Raw genomic sequence first — 15,870 nt, 5'->3', positions numbered from 1 at the left:
CAGCAACGTCAGCAACTAGCTAGCAACGTTACCGGGTGGAAGATGGCTAGTTAGTGTAAACTACTAATAAGACACGTTAGCCCCTAGCTAACGGGTCTGACCCTTCAGCCGAGCGGTTAGCGATGTCGCCTTGTGGTGCAGCACACCCCGTATCGAATCCCGCACCGGGCAAGAAAATAACCGGTTACAATAGTGTCCCCGAAATACTTAACTTCCGTTCTGCGAGAGTAGTCGCGTCCAGCTCCTTCTTCCCCGGGAGGCTGTAAAATCCACACACAAAATAAATGCGCCCAAACGCTTGTCGTCAACGATGACGGGACCGGCTGGACTTGTCGCTGCTCCATTTTTGGAAAGGCTAACGAGAGCTAACGTTAGCAGCGACTGGCTAGCCGCCGGCGTGTGACCCGGAAGCCGGAACAGGTGCGCGTGGCAAGTCAACGTCGCCAGCAGCGAGGAGGCTGCTTAATAAGACTTACAAAAAAAAAACCGTTTCTAAAAATCGATTTTTGGAATTTGTGAATCTCTTCGGAATCACAGAAGATAAGAATCGCGATTCTTACGTGTATCAACCCCCCCCCCGTCAGGGGCGGATCTACAGGGTGGCAACAGGGGTGGCAGCTGCCACCTCTGGGTTCTTACGTGTATCACCCCCCCCTGTCAGGGGCGGACCTACAGGGTGGCAACAGGGGTGGCAGCTGCCACCTCTGGGACACAGTCTTGCCACCCCATTTATAAATCAGATAATATGTTTTTAAAGTATATTTTATGTACATGCATGGTGAAGGTCAATGAGACCCGCACCAAACTCATCTCAAACAGAAGTCGCCGATTTAGAATCCCCCCTCCCCCTCACAGGGGCGGATCTACAGGGTGGCAAGGGGTGGCAGCTGCCACCTCTGGGACACAGTCTTGCCACCCCTTTGCCACCCCAGGAAAAAAATCTCTAGATCCACTACTGCCCCTGTTCAAATGGTGGCACCTTGAGTGTTAAGTCACATGGTTTCGGTGCACTTTAAAGGTGTGTATATCTTATACTGTGTGTGTCTGTGTCGCACTGTTTGGTGAAGCCACAGCCCTCATTTCATTTTTAACATGCGCCTGCACGTTGTTTTTAATGACAATAAATTGAATTGAACTGAACAACGTCACCGTTTCATTGATCACATGTTCTCATCACTGTGAAGCATAAAGGTGAGCGGTGGTGATTGGCTAGATTTCCACCATTATGATGAACCTGACTGATCTTTAATCTTTTATCATTCTTGATGGGCTCGAGACCTGAAGGACTGGCATGTGTTTGGATGTTCATGTCACAGCTGGCAGCACACTACACAAAGCCGCTGTGGATTAGAAGCTCAGTGGGGGATTCCAGCGCGTAGGTCCAGACGTCCGGATGTCTGACGGCAGAAGGGTTCAGGTAGAGGTGATGCTGGCTGCTGGGCAACACCCGGCCAACAGCAGCTCGACTACCTCCTCCAGCTGGAAAACACCACACAAGAGCTCAGCTGGCAGGAAGGACAGCGTGTCAGGAAGAAACCCCACACGGACAGACATACTCACATTCTTAGACACTTGTCTTTTCCTCCGCTGGCCACCCGTTGTCCATCAGGACTCCAGTCCACAGCAAAAACCTTCACAAACAGGGAAAGATGTGAGCGGGATAAAATGCTTCCTGATCCCTGTCTCTTTTTATTTATAAATGCGAAAATTCCTGCATATCTGGAAACAGGACGTCTCATTAACCCCGTAACATCCACGTCACCGTGTCCCTCACCTCGTCAGCGTGGCCAGGTAGGTCCATGTTAAGCTTGCCCGTCTTTATGTCCCACACCTTCAGCGTGCTGTCGCTGCTGCCACTAACCAGCAGCCGGCTGTCTGCTGACCAAGCCACTTGGTACACTGCCGCCACGTGGCCTCGCAGGGAGGTCAAGTACCTGCCAACAGGTAAAGCACAAACGCACAAGTCAAGGTTAGCGCACCACCATCTGGGCAAACGCAGTACTGCTTCCGATCCTAATCACATGTCTTCACAGCACTAGATGCAGTTACATTAGTGGTGCCCAAGCCAGTGTTTCCCCTCGTTTATATTTTGTCCATGAAATATGACTTTGTCTCGTACTAAAGTGATACATGTTAGCGTGGACATGGCCCTGTGATGGACTGGCGGCCTGTCCAGGGTGTTGCCCCGCGTGCCGCCCAATGACTGCTGGGATGGACTCCTCCATCCCCGCGACCCTGAGTAAGGAGAAGCGGTTTGGATAATGGATGGATGGATAGTGTGGACATACTTTTAGATACACCTGATCGTTCTAGGTGGATCTCCATGTTGCTTACTTTCCTGTGCGTCCGTCCCAGATCTTGATGGACTTGTCGAAGGAGGCGGAGGCGACGAGTCGGGTGTCTGGGGAGAAGAGCACTTCGTTGACCAGGGCGCTGTGGCCAGTCATCCTGGCCAGCGGTTTCTTGTCTTCAGCCGGATTCCATAAAAACAAGGTGAAGTCATCTGAACCAGACACCAGCCGCTCTGGCGCCGAGCCCTGCGATACAGGAACAGGAAGACACACAGAGAGCGGGGTCAGAAGGTCACACGCGTACGTACAGGTGGGCAGCTCAACACAGTAGGAAAAAAACTCCACTTACCCGAACTTTGTTGTATCTCTGCAGGGCTTTCTCCTTCAGCTCTTCCACTGAGAATAAGAAAATGTTTACATGCAGTCAGTAATCTTTTTTTAATTTTTTTCCTATGGCTTTTCTCCCCCTTTTTCCCCCTAGTTGTATCTGGCCAATAACACCACTCTTCCGAGCTGTCCTTGTTGTTGCTCCACCCCCTCTGCCGATCGGGGAGGGCTGCAGACTACCACATGCCTCCTCTGATACATGTGGAGTCACCAGCCGCTTCTTTTCACCTAACAGTGAGGAGATTCACCAGGAGGACGTAGCACGTGGGAGGATGACGCTATTCCCCACAGTTCCCCCTCCCCCCCGAACAGGCGCCCCGACCGACCAGAGGAGGCATTAGTGCAGCGACCAGGACACATACCCACATCCGGCTTCCCACCCACAGACACGGCCAATTGTGTCTGTAGGGACGCCCGACCAAGCGGGAGGTAACACGGAGATTCGAACCAGCGATCCCCATGTTGGTAGGCAACGGAATAGACCGCCACGCTACCCGGATGCCTCATGCAGTCCATAATCTGATTGAGATCAAGACTGGTTGGATACTGGTCGAATTAAGCAATGGAAGTTACGTTGCATGCAGTCCTGCTTTCAACACTGTGTTTGAGACTTTCTGAAAATGTCTGTTTCCGGTTTTTGCATATCTACGAGCTTGAAGATGTTAAGCTCCATTTTAATGAGCGTGAACGTTGTTTCAGTCTCGCTCCAGGAATGCGTTTGTTTTCCGCCCCTCGCCATGCTGTTCTCTGTTGCTGTTCTCTGTCTGTCGTTTCCTAGTCAGATGCTGGTAACATTTTGGTGCGTGTGCACAACCAATTCTCCAAAAGAGTTCTGATTGGGGTGAATAGAGATCACAGTTAATCAAATGGGTGATGAAAAATCTTTAACTCTTAATCGCATTGTGTTTGTGAGAGTGTAGATCTTAATTTGATTAAGACGGGTTCAATTAGTGTTAACAAAGCAGTTTCAATTTTCAAATTATTGCCTTAATCTTATTAAATTCAAATCTTTAATTTGCATGTAAACAAACCAACTGTTTAATCTCAGCATCCAATCTACACTCTCAGAAAAACACGGGGCGCCCGGGTAGTGTAGCGGTCTATTCCGGGGCCTACCAATACAGGGATCGCCGGTTTGAATCCCCTGTTACCTCCGGCATGGTCGGGCGTCCCTACAGACACAATTGGCCGTGTCTGCGGGTGGGAAGCCGGATGTGGGTATGTGTCCTGGTTGCTGCACTAGCGCCTCCTGATGTCGATCGGGGCGCCTGCTCAGGGGGGAGGCGGAACTGGGGGGAATAGCATGATCCTCCCATGCTCTACGTCCCCCTGGTGAAACTCCTCACTGTCAGGTGAAAAGAAGCGGCTGGCAACTCCACATGTATTGGAGGAGACATGTGGTAGTCTACAGCCCTCCCTGGATCGGCAGAGGGGGTGGAGCAGCGACCAGGACGGCTCGGAAGAGTGGGGTAATTGGCCGCATACAATTGCGGAGAGGGGCGGGGCAAAAAAAGCAAGCTCCCATTAAACTCCACAGGATGGGTATTTTAGCTGATTTACCACATCAGTCCCTTTTCTCTAGAGGTAAATCCTAAAAAAAAATTAAAACATGAAGGGGCAGACCCACTCACGTGATCCGGTGACATCCTGAGGATTAATTGTGGCGCTGGCGGGTTCAAACGCTCCGGTTCGGAGGACGTAGTCTGTGCTGAGAGCCAAAGTGTTCACCCAGTGGGCATGACCCTGCAGCGTCCTACACTGGACCCCCTAAACACATACAAAACCATACATTCTGTTTTAGTGATGTAAGATTAAGTGTACTATTAAACTGCAAAGATTGACTACATCTTGCTTATGAAAGGAACATCCTTCTCAGCTGATTAGCACGCACACACACACACGCACACACACACACACAAACACAAACACTACAAACCTACATCTTTGGCTCTCCAGACTTTGACGGTCCTGTCCTGAGAGGAGCTGTAGAGGAGTCCATCTCCTCCCCACTTCACACAGGTGACTGAATGGGTGTGACCCGTCAGGATCTTGTCACAGCGCCCCAACACAGTGTCCCATATACGGATGGAGGCATCCTTGGAGCTACTGGCCAAGTACCGACACTCTGGATTACTGGGAAGAAGGGAGAGGAAGGCGAGACAAAAAGACAGAGAGAGCCAAGTGTGTAAGAAACAGAACGACTGAGATCCGGATAGGGTTTCACCTGTTGTTTCTACATTTGTCATTTGTGTTTAAAGTACCAAGTTTTTAGCGTTAACTAGTTTAGTCATAAACAAGGTATTTTGCACCGTTCAAAGGTAATGAGAGGCGTAGCTAGTAAAGCCTTAGTAACGTAACTCTGTTACTAGGCAAACATCACAGCAGCCAACCAATCAAAAGCCATTCATACATGTAAATATGGAACCCCACAGCTGCCTCACAAGACAACATCAGATGATCAAGAAGATACTTGATGCAAACTGGCACAAACGGCCCCAGACAGATAAGAAGAACGGAGGACTCACAGGTGAAGTGGTTCCCAGCAGAGCCAGGTGATCCACTTGGTGTGCCCAGCCAGAGTCTTCCCTATCTTTTGCCCGTTGACTGGATCCCACAGACAGATCTATACAAACAGTGTTAACACAGTACTACTTGCCTATTAAGAGATTGGTTAGGAAAACTGTGTGTGTGTGTGATGCATACCTGACTGTTCTTGCATCCTGAAGCCAATTTTTTGCCATCAGGTGACCAAGCAATGCTCAGGACCCAGTGGGTATGGCCTAAAAGCGAGCAGAGCAAAAAAACACAATGGTGTCTATATAAAAAGAGTCATTTATGCTGCTGGGTTTAGTTTTGCTATAAAAGCCACAATGCTGTACTATCAAAGTTGTTTAGTGGAACAACAACCTCTGGCAGTATGGTGAGGTGTTTCAGTGGCCAAGTCCCAGAAACGCACTGTGGTGTCACCAGAACCGCTGGCCAAATACCTGAAACCAGCAAGAGCAGAATCAGTTCACAGCATGTGTTCAGTCAGAGCAGATCCAGTTTTTTTTTAAAGACTTTCTTAGCTTACCATCCACAGGATTGAATAAAATGTTTTGTTTTTCTTGTTGTGGATATCCCATTTTCTGTCACCTTCCTTAACTATCCTTAATACTTATGACTTTCTGCTTTGCCATCGCCAAAGTGAGCATCTAGTGGCATTAAAGAAAATATCCACCGTTTTTAATCACAACACCACACATGACACAAAAATGATCATGTGAATAAAAACATGCCTTTTTTTTTCATTCCTCCATAATGCAAAACATCTAGACTAACAGTTGGAACCTTAAATACTGTCGACATTGCAGTGTGCACATCATAAGATCAAGTACAGAAGTTAACAAAAATTTGACACAGAAGACAAAATCATAAAAATGATATGATGGCTCACTCCATACCTATGTATTGACGAATGCCATAGAAAAACGGATAAACACTTACAAGTAAATGCAAAAATACATCAGCAAATGCAATGTTCAAGGATGTATGTGTACATGATTATTTTTTTCAGGACTCAATCATTAGATTGCATATTTGTTTATATGTGTGTATTTTTATTTCAATGCACTCAGTTTTTTGAGAACTCTTGTACTAGATAAAACTGACTTGTTAGTATTTTCCAGGACCGTAAGGCAAAGCTATAATGGCAGTTGTAAGGTACTTACTTGCCAGTGGGGCTGAAAGCGGTTGAGATTACAGCCTCCGTGTGACCTTGCAGTGAACTGGTACAGCGGGCCACGGCCCGGACCCTGAACACAGCCTGGGGCTGGTAGACCACCGGCAGCACTTGCTCCGTCTCAACACCCAGTGCCTTCACACACGAGCCCAGATCGGACACCACCTCGGCCTCTCCACGCACAAAAAAGGCCAGCGGCACAGGGTCTTCCTGAAATGTTTTGACAGATGAGGAAAGGAGAGATGTTATTAATGTTTAGTGACATCATTACAGACTTCAGCTGAATTAATCCTAACTGGCAAATTCAGATATAATAATAATAATAATAATAATAATAATAAAAGAAGAAGAAGAAGAAGACGAAATCAATCTTATATCAACACTGGAACAGAACCAAATACATGTATTTGTGAGATCTCTGACAACAAATTCATTAACGGTGTGCTAAAGTATGTTCATATGATAAAAATGATATTATTCAGAGGGGACAATGGGATTTGACTGGTTTTAAGGGGGAGCATGCTATCAGAACCCAGCTAACTCTTCATCCTTAAATGACATGTTTTGAAGCAAAATCATTTAACAAATGGAAAGAGAAGGCCAATTCAAACTCGGACTGAAGGGATCCCTTTAGTTACTTCGTGTCCTTCATCAGTGCCATGAACAAGTACTGTTTTTGAGGATTTTTACACATTTTTTGGGCTTCCACATGAGAGTATTGAATGGAAATATGCATCAGGGGTGTGTTTGAAGCCTTACGACTGCTCACTGATACTATAATGCTTTAATCTGTGCAGGTATAGAGACAGATTTTAATGTTTACCCTTTAATATGGTAAACAAGAGTAGCAGGTCACTGAAAGTTTTACGCCAATAATGCAAATATATACCGTAACAGCAATTCCACTTTTACAACTGAGAGCCAACAATTTACCTTCTGCAGCAGTGCATTGCAGACCAGCTGCAGTTTGTCAGGGGTGATGTCTAATGGGACGTCGAAAGGCGAGCCCAGGACCTCTCCATCCTCATCCTGAAACTGGATCAATAGCCGCTCCACGTCTTCACTCGTCATTCTGATTTTGAGTCAGATCCCAGACTAAAAACGTGATAACGCTATAAAAAGAAGTACAGCAGAATAAAATCCAAACGTAAGCAAAGGATCAAAATAAAGATTTCTATTCATGCTGGTGCTGCATGCAAGTCTCTTCTATTATAATTTATAACTTCCAGCTTTGTAGACAAGAAGTGAACATGAGACACCATCCCCGGTGCTGCACCACAGTGTGCGAGGTCGAAAATTGTGACCATAGCGAAGCTATGTAAAACTGGGGACAACTGCAGGAGTTTGGGGATGGACCAATGGTCACCTGCAAGTCCTTCTATGTTTTGGTTAGGCTTGGTTATGGGTTGGATGTGGTTAGGTTTAGGTGTGGTTAAGGTATGGGTTTGTGGGTTCGTTAGAGACGACCGTGACGTGTGCTTTCTGTTCAGGACAGTTACATGGTCACCATTTTAAACAGTCGCAGAGTTTGGTAACACCAGTTCTTAACAGCATCGGTCAGTTTATATGAATTACAGACCTCGCCACCACCACAGTTGTTTCTAGCACAACTTCGCCTGATACAATAGCATGCACAAGTGTGTTCAGATAATATTTCCTGATTTGAATAAAGTAGACAGCATGTCACGAAACACGAATGAATGTAAGATATAAAAACTCTGATGTGGGGGGGGGAAACCATTCAGAATGTGTCAACTCCAGAAAGCTAACCTAGTTAGCATACTTAGCATGTTGGCTACTCAGTCGCTACTTTGTGCAGCCGCGTCAGTTCAAATGTTTCTGTTAGAGCGTGGCCTTTTGCATCCGTTTTATGATATATAACTTTAAAACGACTCACATACCCAACAAAATCTGTCCAAAATCGGACCTTTGTCTTACTCCCAACACGCCTCAGTTACGCCACACGTGGATGGTGCCCAAGAGCCTCCAGTTCAAAGATGCCCTAGCAAACAGCGAGAGTTCAGACTCGGGAACGCAATGCATTATAGGCGATTCATTGCGGAAGCGTTACGGCGTTCTCCTTCGTTTGACTTGAAGTCAATCTCCACTCGTATTTTGGGGTTTCTGCGCGATTTCTGCGCACTATATAGACGTCATCAGTTCGAGTCTGCGTCACTCGAAGCGTCCGAAACCGCTCGCCGCTCACGGCAAGGGGACCGACGGGAGTTAAAGATGAGCGGGTTTCAATTTTTCCACCACCTCCGAACTTACTTGGAAATCGGCGAGATGCTGCCCAGTTGGGGGAAAGCCGAAAAATGGAAGCTCACTCGGTCGGCGAGTAATTTCATCTTGAAAGGTAGCGACGCGTCCTACGTCGGATATCGTGCTTGTGAGTTGCGGTGGTTGGGGGCTCCGGCGAAGCGTCGACGCTTCCCGGTCAGATGCGTTGAGAGAAGTTGTTCGTTCGTCGAAGCCTCGAACGCGCAGCGGGGTCGCGGGTCGTTCAGCGGAAATACGGTGGGGGGGGGGGGGCGTGATGGGCGCTGCGCCGAGATGTGCGCTGTGCGTATGGGTCAGCGAACGCCTGCTGCGCTACCATGCACACACACGAAAACATGGTCAAACAAACACATTAGTTCACATTAACCCTTTATGTTCAGCGTTGTTTCATAATGACATTGGAACTGTTCATTTATGACATAGCCATTAAGCCATTAGTCTTTTCATAATAGCCAATGCCTGTGTGTGTGTGTGTGTGACAAAATAAAATCCTAAGGCCTAATAAGGCTTGCACACTTTCTATGTGTAAGTTAGGTGAGAATTGTGTATGTATGGCAGTTGTGAGCTTTGCTCTAACAACACGTCAGTACACAGATGATCCATGCACATCCACCCTTCTCCCCGCTCACTCGTTCGTTTGCTTGCTTGCTTGTTTGTTTCATAGATGGCAGACTGTTCTACACTGGCCCAAGCCAGCGCTACATGCGGCTGGTGATTATGTCTGAGGAGGAGAGGAGGTCAGTTCTGGATGAGTGTCACAAGCAGCAAGGCACTGGCAACCACAGTGGTGTGAGAGGAACCAGAGACCGTGTGGTGGCTGGGTACTACTGGCACACCATCTCGCGGGATGTGACTGATTGGGTAAGACTAGGGTTGACAACCTGGACCACAGAACTTCCGGCTCTTAAGTTTGCTCCAAGAAAATGTTAGGCCATCTGTCACATGAACTGTCCTTTCAAGTACGTTGACCTCTGTTTCAGGTCAGGTGCTGTCACCCATGCCGGTTAAATGAGCCCATAAAAACAGTGGCACCAGTACTACGTCCCGTGAAGGTAGCGTTGCTCACCAATGAAAGTACACAATATTGTTTTAAACATATGCCTGATAACTAAGTATATGGTTAATGGATTAATGGAGCTATGAGTTACGACACAGATGTACACAGGTGATAAACTATGACATGTATATTCACAGGTGAAAGAAAACTGGAGTATGGTTGGAATGGACCTAATTGGCCCACTAAAACAGACAGCAAGAAAAAACCAGTATATACTGACGATGACCGATTCGCTCAGTAAATTTGTCGTTGCTGAACCTCTGCAGTCAAAGTCGGCTGTGGAGGTTTCAGCAGCAATTGCTGCAAAGTTTTACATGTTTGGCATGGTCAACGAAGTCATATGCGACCAGGGGAGGGAGTTTGTGAATGAGGTATGAGAAATACAGTATCGGATAAACTGTGATCATTTGCATAGCTGCAGGTCATGCATGTATTGTTGTTTTTCTGTCCAACCGGTACTAAACACTTTGTTTGTATTGTTCTTGTATACATATTGACAGCTCAACAAAGAGATTTTTGCACTGTTAAATATAAAACATGCGGTATCAACTGCCTGCCATCCCCACACCAATGGCCAGGTAAGCATGGGCACATTTTTTTCATGGATGTCACGTGTATAATATGTACACAAATCTGCATTAAACATTGTCAATGTACAGGACAAACGTACTAATCAAAAAGTTAAACGTGCTCTGCGACGGTACGCCAGTGAGCACCACAACGACTGGGACGTTCACCTGCAAGCCGTGGTGTACAGCATAAACACTACCAAGCAGGTGTGGTTTTAACCTTCACGGTCATTACACAAACCCTCCTGCAGGGTCTAGCAGTTTGTTTGAGGAATGTCGCACCGTTTTTTTTAACCGTGACCTTTTTGTGAGTAGAGCTCCATGAAGAACACCCCGTTTTCCCTGTTTTTCCACCGCCGTCACCTGCTTCCTGAGGTTCTGGACGCCTGTCCCGCGGACGACCGCTCGGAGGCCGTGCAGCCGGAGGAGGACCTGGAGGTGAGGATGACGAATATAACGGATCTAAACGAAAACGTTGTGAGCATAGAAATTGAATTGGAGTAGAACGGACATGGAACTGTTTGCCGTGGTCATTTGAGGAATCCAACATAAAATGGTGATTTTTTTTTTAAAAGACCTTTATTACATAGCTAAACAAAGTCTGTTCATACAATAACAAGTTAGTATTATAGTACAACCAGTACTACAAGTCACAGACTGAGCTATTATGTATTTTTGTAGTATTTCACACAATGATAAAAATAACAAAAAATAAAAAAAGGGTCAGAGGTCTAATCAGAAATCAGTGTATGTGTGTTGTAAATATTCAAGGCTTGTTTGGCTTTTATACATTTAAGTGCTTATAATTTATTAATAATCAGCCTATTGCACATCGTTCCCCTTTTTTATCCTCCATCATGACTCCACATTTAGATTTGGACGATGGAAAGTTTCTTTTTATCAATGTTGAATGTTTGTCTCAGAAACTCATCACAAGGATTAATATTGTTTATCGTTTTAAAATGAGTTTCCTTTGCGTTCAGTGAAATAGGGAGCGTGACGTTCTGTCCGGTTGTAAAATCTCTTTGGGATAATGGGAAGGGGAAGAGTTTGGGTGTGAGGGCATCGCCACACTTTTGTTTGTGCATTTTCTCTCCTTAACTCGAGGCGGTCTGTGTAAAGTGAAGGCGTCCGTGGTAGAGACGCCTCACCGGGCAACTCACCTTATGAGGTGTTGTGTTTTTTTTGTTGTAAACGTCACAGTGAATTTATCAGTGACTTCGTTGTGTTCAAGAATATCCCCTCTTGAATCCATTAAATGTAAAATAGACCACATACCTCCCTCCACCCAGTCACAGCAACGTAAAGATTGTCTTTTAAACGAGGTGTGTCTGTCGTTCCTGATGGCAGAGCCGTGTGGTGTGAAACTGATTATAAATCTGTCATCATTTACACAGCTTAGTGTGTAGCTCAGCAGTACACAAATCACAATTGTAAATCTGGGCGTCCGGGTGGTGTAGCAGTCTATTCCATTGCCTACCAACACGGGGATCGCCGGTTCGAATCCCCGTGCTAGCTCCAGCTTGGTCAGGCGTCCCTACAGACACAATTGGCCATGTCTGCTGGTGGGAAGCCGGATGTGGGTATGTGTCCTGGTCGCTGCACTAGCGCTTCCTCTGCTCGGTCGGGGTGCCTGTTCAGGGGGAGGGAGAACTGGGGGGGAATAGCGTGATCCTCACACGCGCTACGTCCCCCTGGTGAAACTCCTCACTGTCAGGTGAAAAACGGCTGGCGACTCCACATGCATCAGAGGAGGCATGTGGTAGTCTGCAGCCCTCCCCGGATCGGCAAAGGGGGTGGAGCAGTAACTGGCACGGCTCGGAAGAGTAGGGTAATTGGCCGGGTCCAATTGGAGAGAAAAGGGGGGAGGGAGGAACAACTGTAAATCTATCCCACCGCCCTTGTTACATATTTTACAAGCAAGGCTCAGCGTTTTCGGTTTTTTTTTTCAAAGCCATCCAGCATGCCTAATTTCGCCACAAGAGGACACGGTTACATAACCTCACACGAACAGGAACAACTTTTGAATCCGTGGAAACATAAAATCTGGGTGAAACTCAGTTTAAACCGATCTGCTCCTTTTAAAAAATCTGGGTATTTTTCAGTGAAAATCCCTAAAAATGGAAAACGCTGAGCCTTGTTCACAAGGAATACAAAACCAGAATCCATTATTGTTTTGTATGAGCTGTTGTAACATTTTAGTTTTATCATTCCATCCATTGCCTCGTAGTCGGTCACATTTAAACCGCCTAACGATTTTACCACATGCCGTTTTCTCATATTATGATGTTTGTTTTTCCAGATAAAGGTGAAGTTTGTTTGATTAATTGATTTAATCAAATTGTCGGGAATGGCTGTCGACAAAGCTGGGTACAAAATGCGAGACAGTGTTTCAATTTTAGCAATAACACCATGTCGGAAGACGATAAATCCCTCTGTAATCAACAGCTGAGTATCGACTCTCTTTTCTTCATGTGATTGTGACAACACACGTCACGCACACTTGTTCGATATCAGCGCAGGCTGATCTCGCAGCATCTGTGCTGTGATTTAGACTTTTGAATGAAGCGCCTTGTTGTTCTTCCCTCTCTGCCTGCACCCTGGGCCTTGTGTTGTTGATGTTGTATTTTCTGTGTCTGTGTGTACTATATGCATTGTACATGCTATTGTATTTAATAAAATTTGATTAAAAAAAAAAACTCAGTAGTTTGAGAACATCTTTTCAAAAAGCCTCCGAGTGTGTAACTGTGAAAACATTCAGTTTTTATGGTCAAAACTCAACTGAAACCTCACCGGCGTCTGACGATCGAGAGGTGGGTAATAGCCAAACATGAACCAAGATTGATTTCTCTTGCGGGTCTAAGCCTCTCAAGTCAAGTCAGTGTTATTTGTACAGCCCAATATCACAGATTACAAATTTGCCTCAGGGGGCTTTACAGCAACACAACATCCTGTCCTTAGACCCTCGCATCGGATAAGGAACAACTCCCTAAAAAACTTTTAACGGGGAGAAAAACAGGAAGAAACCTCAGGGAGAGCAGCAGAGGAGGGATCTCTCTCCCAAGACGGACAACATGCAATGGATGTTGTGTTTACACAATTTACACAATACAACACTGAAAGAGGATAACAGAATTATAATGGACTTACAAAATATATGAAGAATATGATGAGGAGGGTGCCAAGCAGCATCCAGGTGGCGACCACCGTCACCATGGAGACCTTGGGGGAGGACAGACTGCACGCACACACAAGGGAGACTCACATCACACCATTCACACACACAAGCGAAAGGAGAAGACATCATTCAGAGAGAGAAAAGACATGTGAGAGAAGAGAACAGTTTGCAATAGTCTATACGCTATAATCTGGTCAGCAGGACAGTGGTTGGTAAATTCACTTGAGACAGAAACCGACCCACCATGCAGTCCAGGTTGTGAAGCGCTCCACTTAAAGGCAACTAATAGTAGGTTAAGTCAAAAAGATGAGTTTTAAGTTTGGATTTAATGACCTCAACAGACTCTGATTGTCTGACGGCAGCAGGCAGGTTATTACACAAGATCGGGACCTGATAGTCTACAGCCTATCCGCAAACGACCAGATCTACATGGTAATTACTATCAAACATGTATTCTAGTTAATGTCGCTCTTTAAACGTTGCAAACTGTCGTAGATCAGCTTTAACGCTCGTGCAGAAGAAAGGGCTCGCTAAGTGTCCAGCGGACACCGGCTGAAACTGAGACGAACAAGCAAAGCCTATTATAACCCGTTATAAATACCTCCACTCGCTGCACGGACGAGGCAGCAGCAACCTGTAAAATAGTGCCATTTAGTGGTGGCGGTTCAAGGGAAGGGATTAATGGACACGGGCATGAGTGGGCTGCCAAAGCGTTCTCCCCCACTGCAGTCTTACGAAGAAGGCATACGACTGATGTTAATGATTAATTTAAGTGGGTGACGTTTGTGAAGCTTCGTGAAGCTCTGGCAACTGCTGCAGCTGAGCACCTTGCAAGTATTTAATGAAGTCAAATTCAAGCTCAAGTTATGAAACAACCGCCCAGTCCACTGATACCCAAAGTTAAGAAGAAGTCAGTAACCTGCCTGCTGCCATCAGACCACCAGTCTGTCGAGTCCTTTAAATCCAAATTTAAAACTCGTCTTTTTGCCTCAGACTACAATTAGTTGCCTTTAAGTGGAGTGCTCCACAACCTGTACTGCATGGTGGGCCAGTTTCTGTCTCAATGAATTTACCAACCACTGTCCTGCCGACCAGATTATAGCGTATTGATTATGACTAATGACTATTGCAAACTGTTCTCTCCTCTCACACGTCTTTTCTCTCTCTCTGAATGATGTCTTCTCCTTTCTCTTCTTCTGTGTGTGAATGGTGTGATGTGAGTCTCCCTTGTGTGCACATGCAGTCTGTCCTCCTCCCAGGTCTCCATGGTGATGATGGTCGCCACCCGGACACTGCTTGGCATCCTCCTCATCACATTTTCTTTTTACATATCTTATAAATCCATATAATTTTGTTATCTTGTTTCAATCTTATATCCTTCTCTCACTAAGACCTGTGAATTTTTTTCATTTTTTTTTTTCATGATGATGCCGGTCGTGTGGCTCGGGTCCTGGGCTGTTGTGGTGGCGTCTGGACACTGCTTGGCATCATCCTCATCATATTCTTCTTATATTTTATTATTCCATTTTAATTCTGTTATCCTCTTTCAGTGTTGTATTGTGTAAATTGTGTAAACACAACATCCATTGCACGTTGTCCATCTTGGGAGAGAGATCCCTCCTCTGTTGCTCTCCCTGAGGTTTCTTCCTATTTTTTCTCCCTGTTAAAACGTTTTTTTTAGGGGGTTGTCCCTTATCCGATGCGAGGGTCTAAGGACAGGATGTTGTTTGCTGTAAAGCGCACTAAGGCAAATTTGTAATTTGTGATTATGGGCTATACAAATAAAATTGACTTGACTATTGTTGTTTTTGTTTAACAAGCCAATGCACAAGCCAGTGCATTCTTAGTGCCGGTCCCAAGCCCGGATAAATGGGGAGGGCTGCAGCAGGAAGGGCATCCGGCGTAAAATCTTTGCCAAATCAAGTATGAGGATCATAAATCAGATTTCCATACCAGATTGGTCAAGGCCCAAGTTACCAACGACTGCCGCCAGTACTGTTGGCCAGCAGGGTGCCGGTAGAAACTATGCTACTGTTGGGCGAAGGAGAAGGAGAGGGGGTAGGCTTGTCCAAAGGGAGCAGGAGAGGGGGGAGTGTGGAGGTGAGAGTCAGAACTTTGAATGTTGGCACTGTGACTGGTAAAGGGAGAGAGCTGGCTGATATGATGGAGAGAAGGAAGGTAGGTATACTGTGTGTGCAAGAGACCAGGTGGAAGGGGAGTAAGGCCAGGAGCACCAGAGGTGGGTTCAAACTCTTCTACCATGGTACAGATGGGAGGAGAAATGGGGTAGGGATAATTCTGAAGGAAGAGTATGTCAAGAGTGTGCTGGAGGTGAAGAGCCTGTCGGACAGTGATGAGTATGAAGCTCGAAATCAAAGGTGTATTGC

General features: G+C 46.1%; 1 protein-coding gene across 2 annotated transcripts; it reads right to left on the bottom strand.

Moving 5' to 3' along the window:
- Positions 1-733: 733 nt before the first annotated feature.
- On the bottom strand, positions 734-8,801 carry nle1 (notchless homolog 1 (Drosophila)). 2 transcript variants are annotated; one of them, XM_056284670.1, is made up of 13 exons: positions 8,671-8,801; positions 7,333-7,511; positions 6,389-6,609; positions 5,586-5,665; positions 5,382-5,458; positions 5,204-5,301; positions 4,619-4,811; positions 4,310-4,445; positions 2,641-2,687; positions 2,335-2,537; positions 1,775-1,934; positions 1,561-1,631; positions 734-1,479 (listed from the first exon to the last, which is right to left on the bottom strand). In XM_056284670.1, exons 2-13 carry the CDS (start codon positions 7,468-7,470, stop codon positions 1,467-1,469), a joined length of 1,437 nt encoding a protein of 478 aa, XP_056140645.1. In that variant the 5' UTR covers positions 7,471-7,511; positions 8,671-8,801; the 3' UTR covers positions 734-1,466. The 2 variants fall into 2 exon arrangements, with proteins under 2 accessions (XP_056140645.1, XP_056140643.1); XM_056284668.1 differs by lacking the exon at positions 8,671-8,801 and adding an exon at positions 8,301-8,444.
- Between the last annotated feature and the right edge of the window lie 7,069 nt (positions 8,802-15,870).

This window comes from Lampris incognitus, chromosome 8, assembly GCF_029633865.1.
Source record: "Lampris incognitus isolate fLamInc1 chromosome 8, fLamInc1.hap2, whole genome shotgun sequence".
NCBI classification, from domain to species: domain Eukaryota; kingdom Metazoa; phylum Chordata; class Actinopteri; order Lampriformes; family Lampridae; genus Lampris; species Lampris incognitus.
This window is presented reverse-complemented; position numbering and strand designations above follow the sequence as displayed.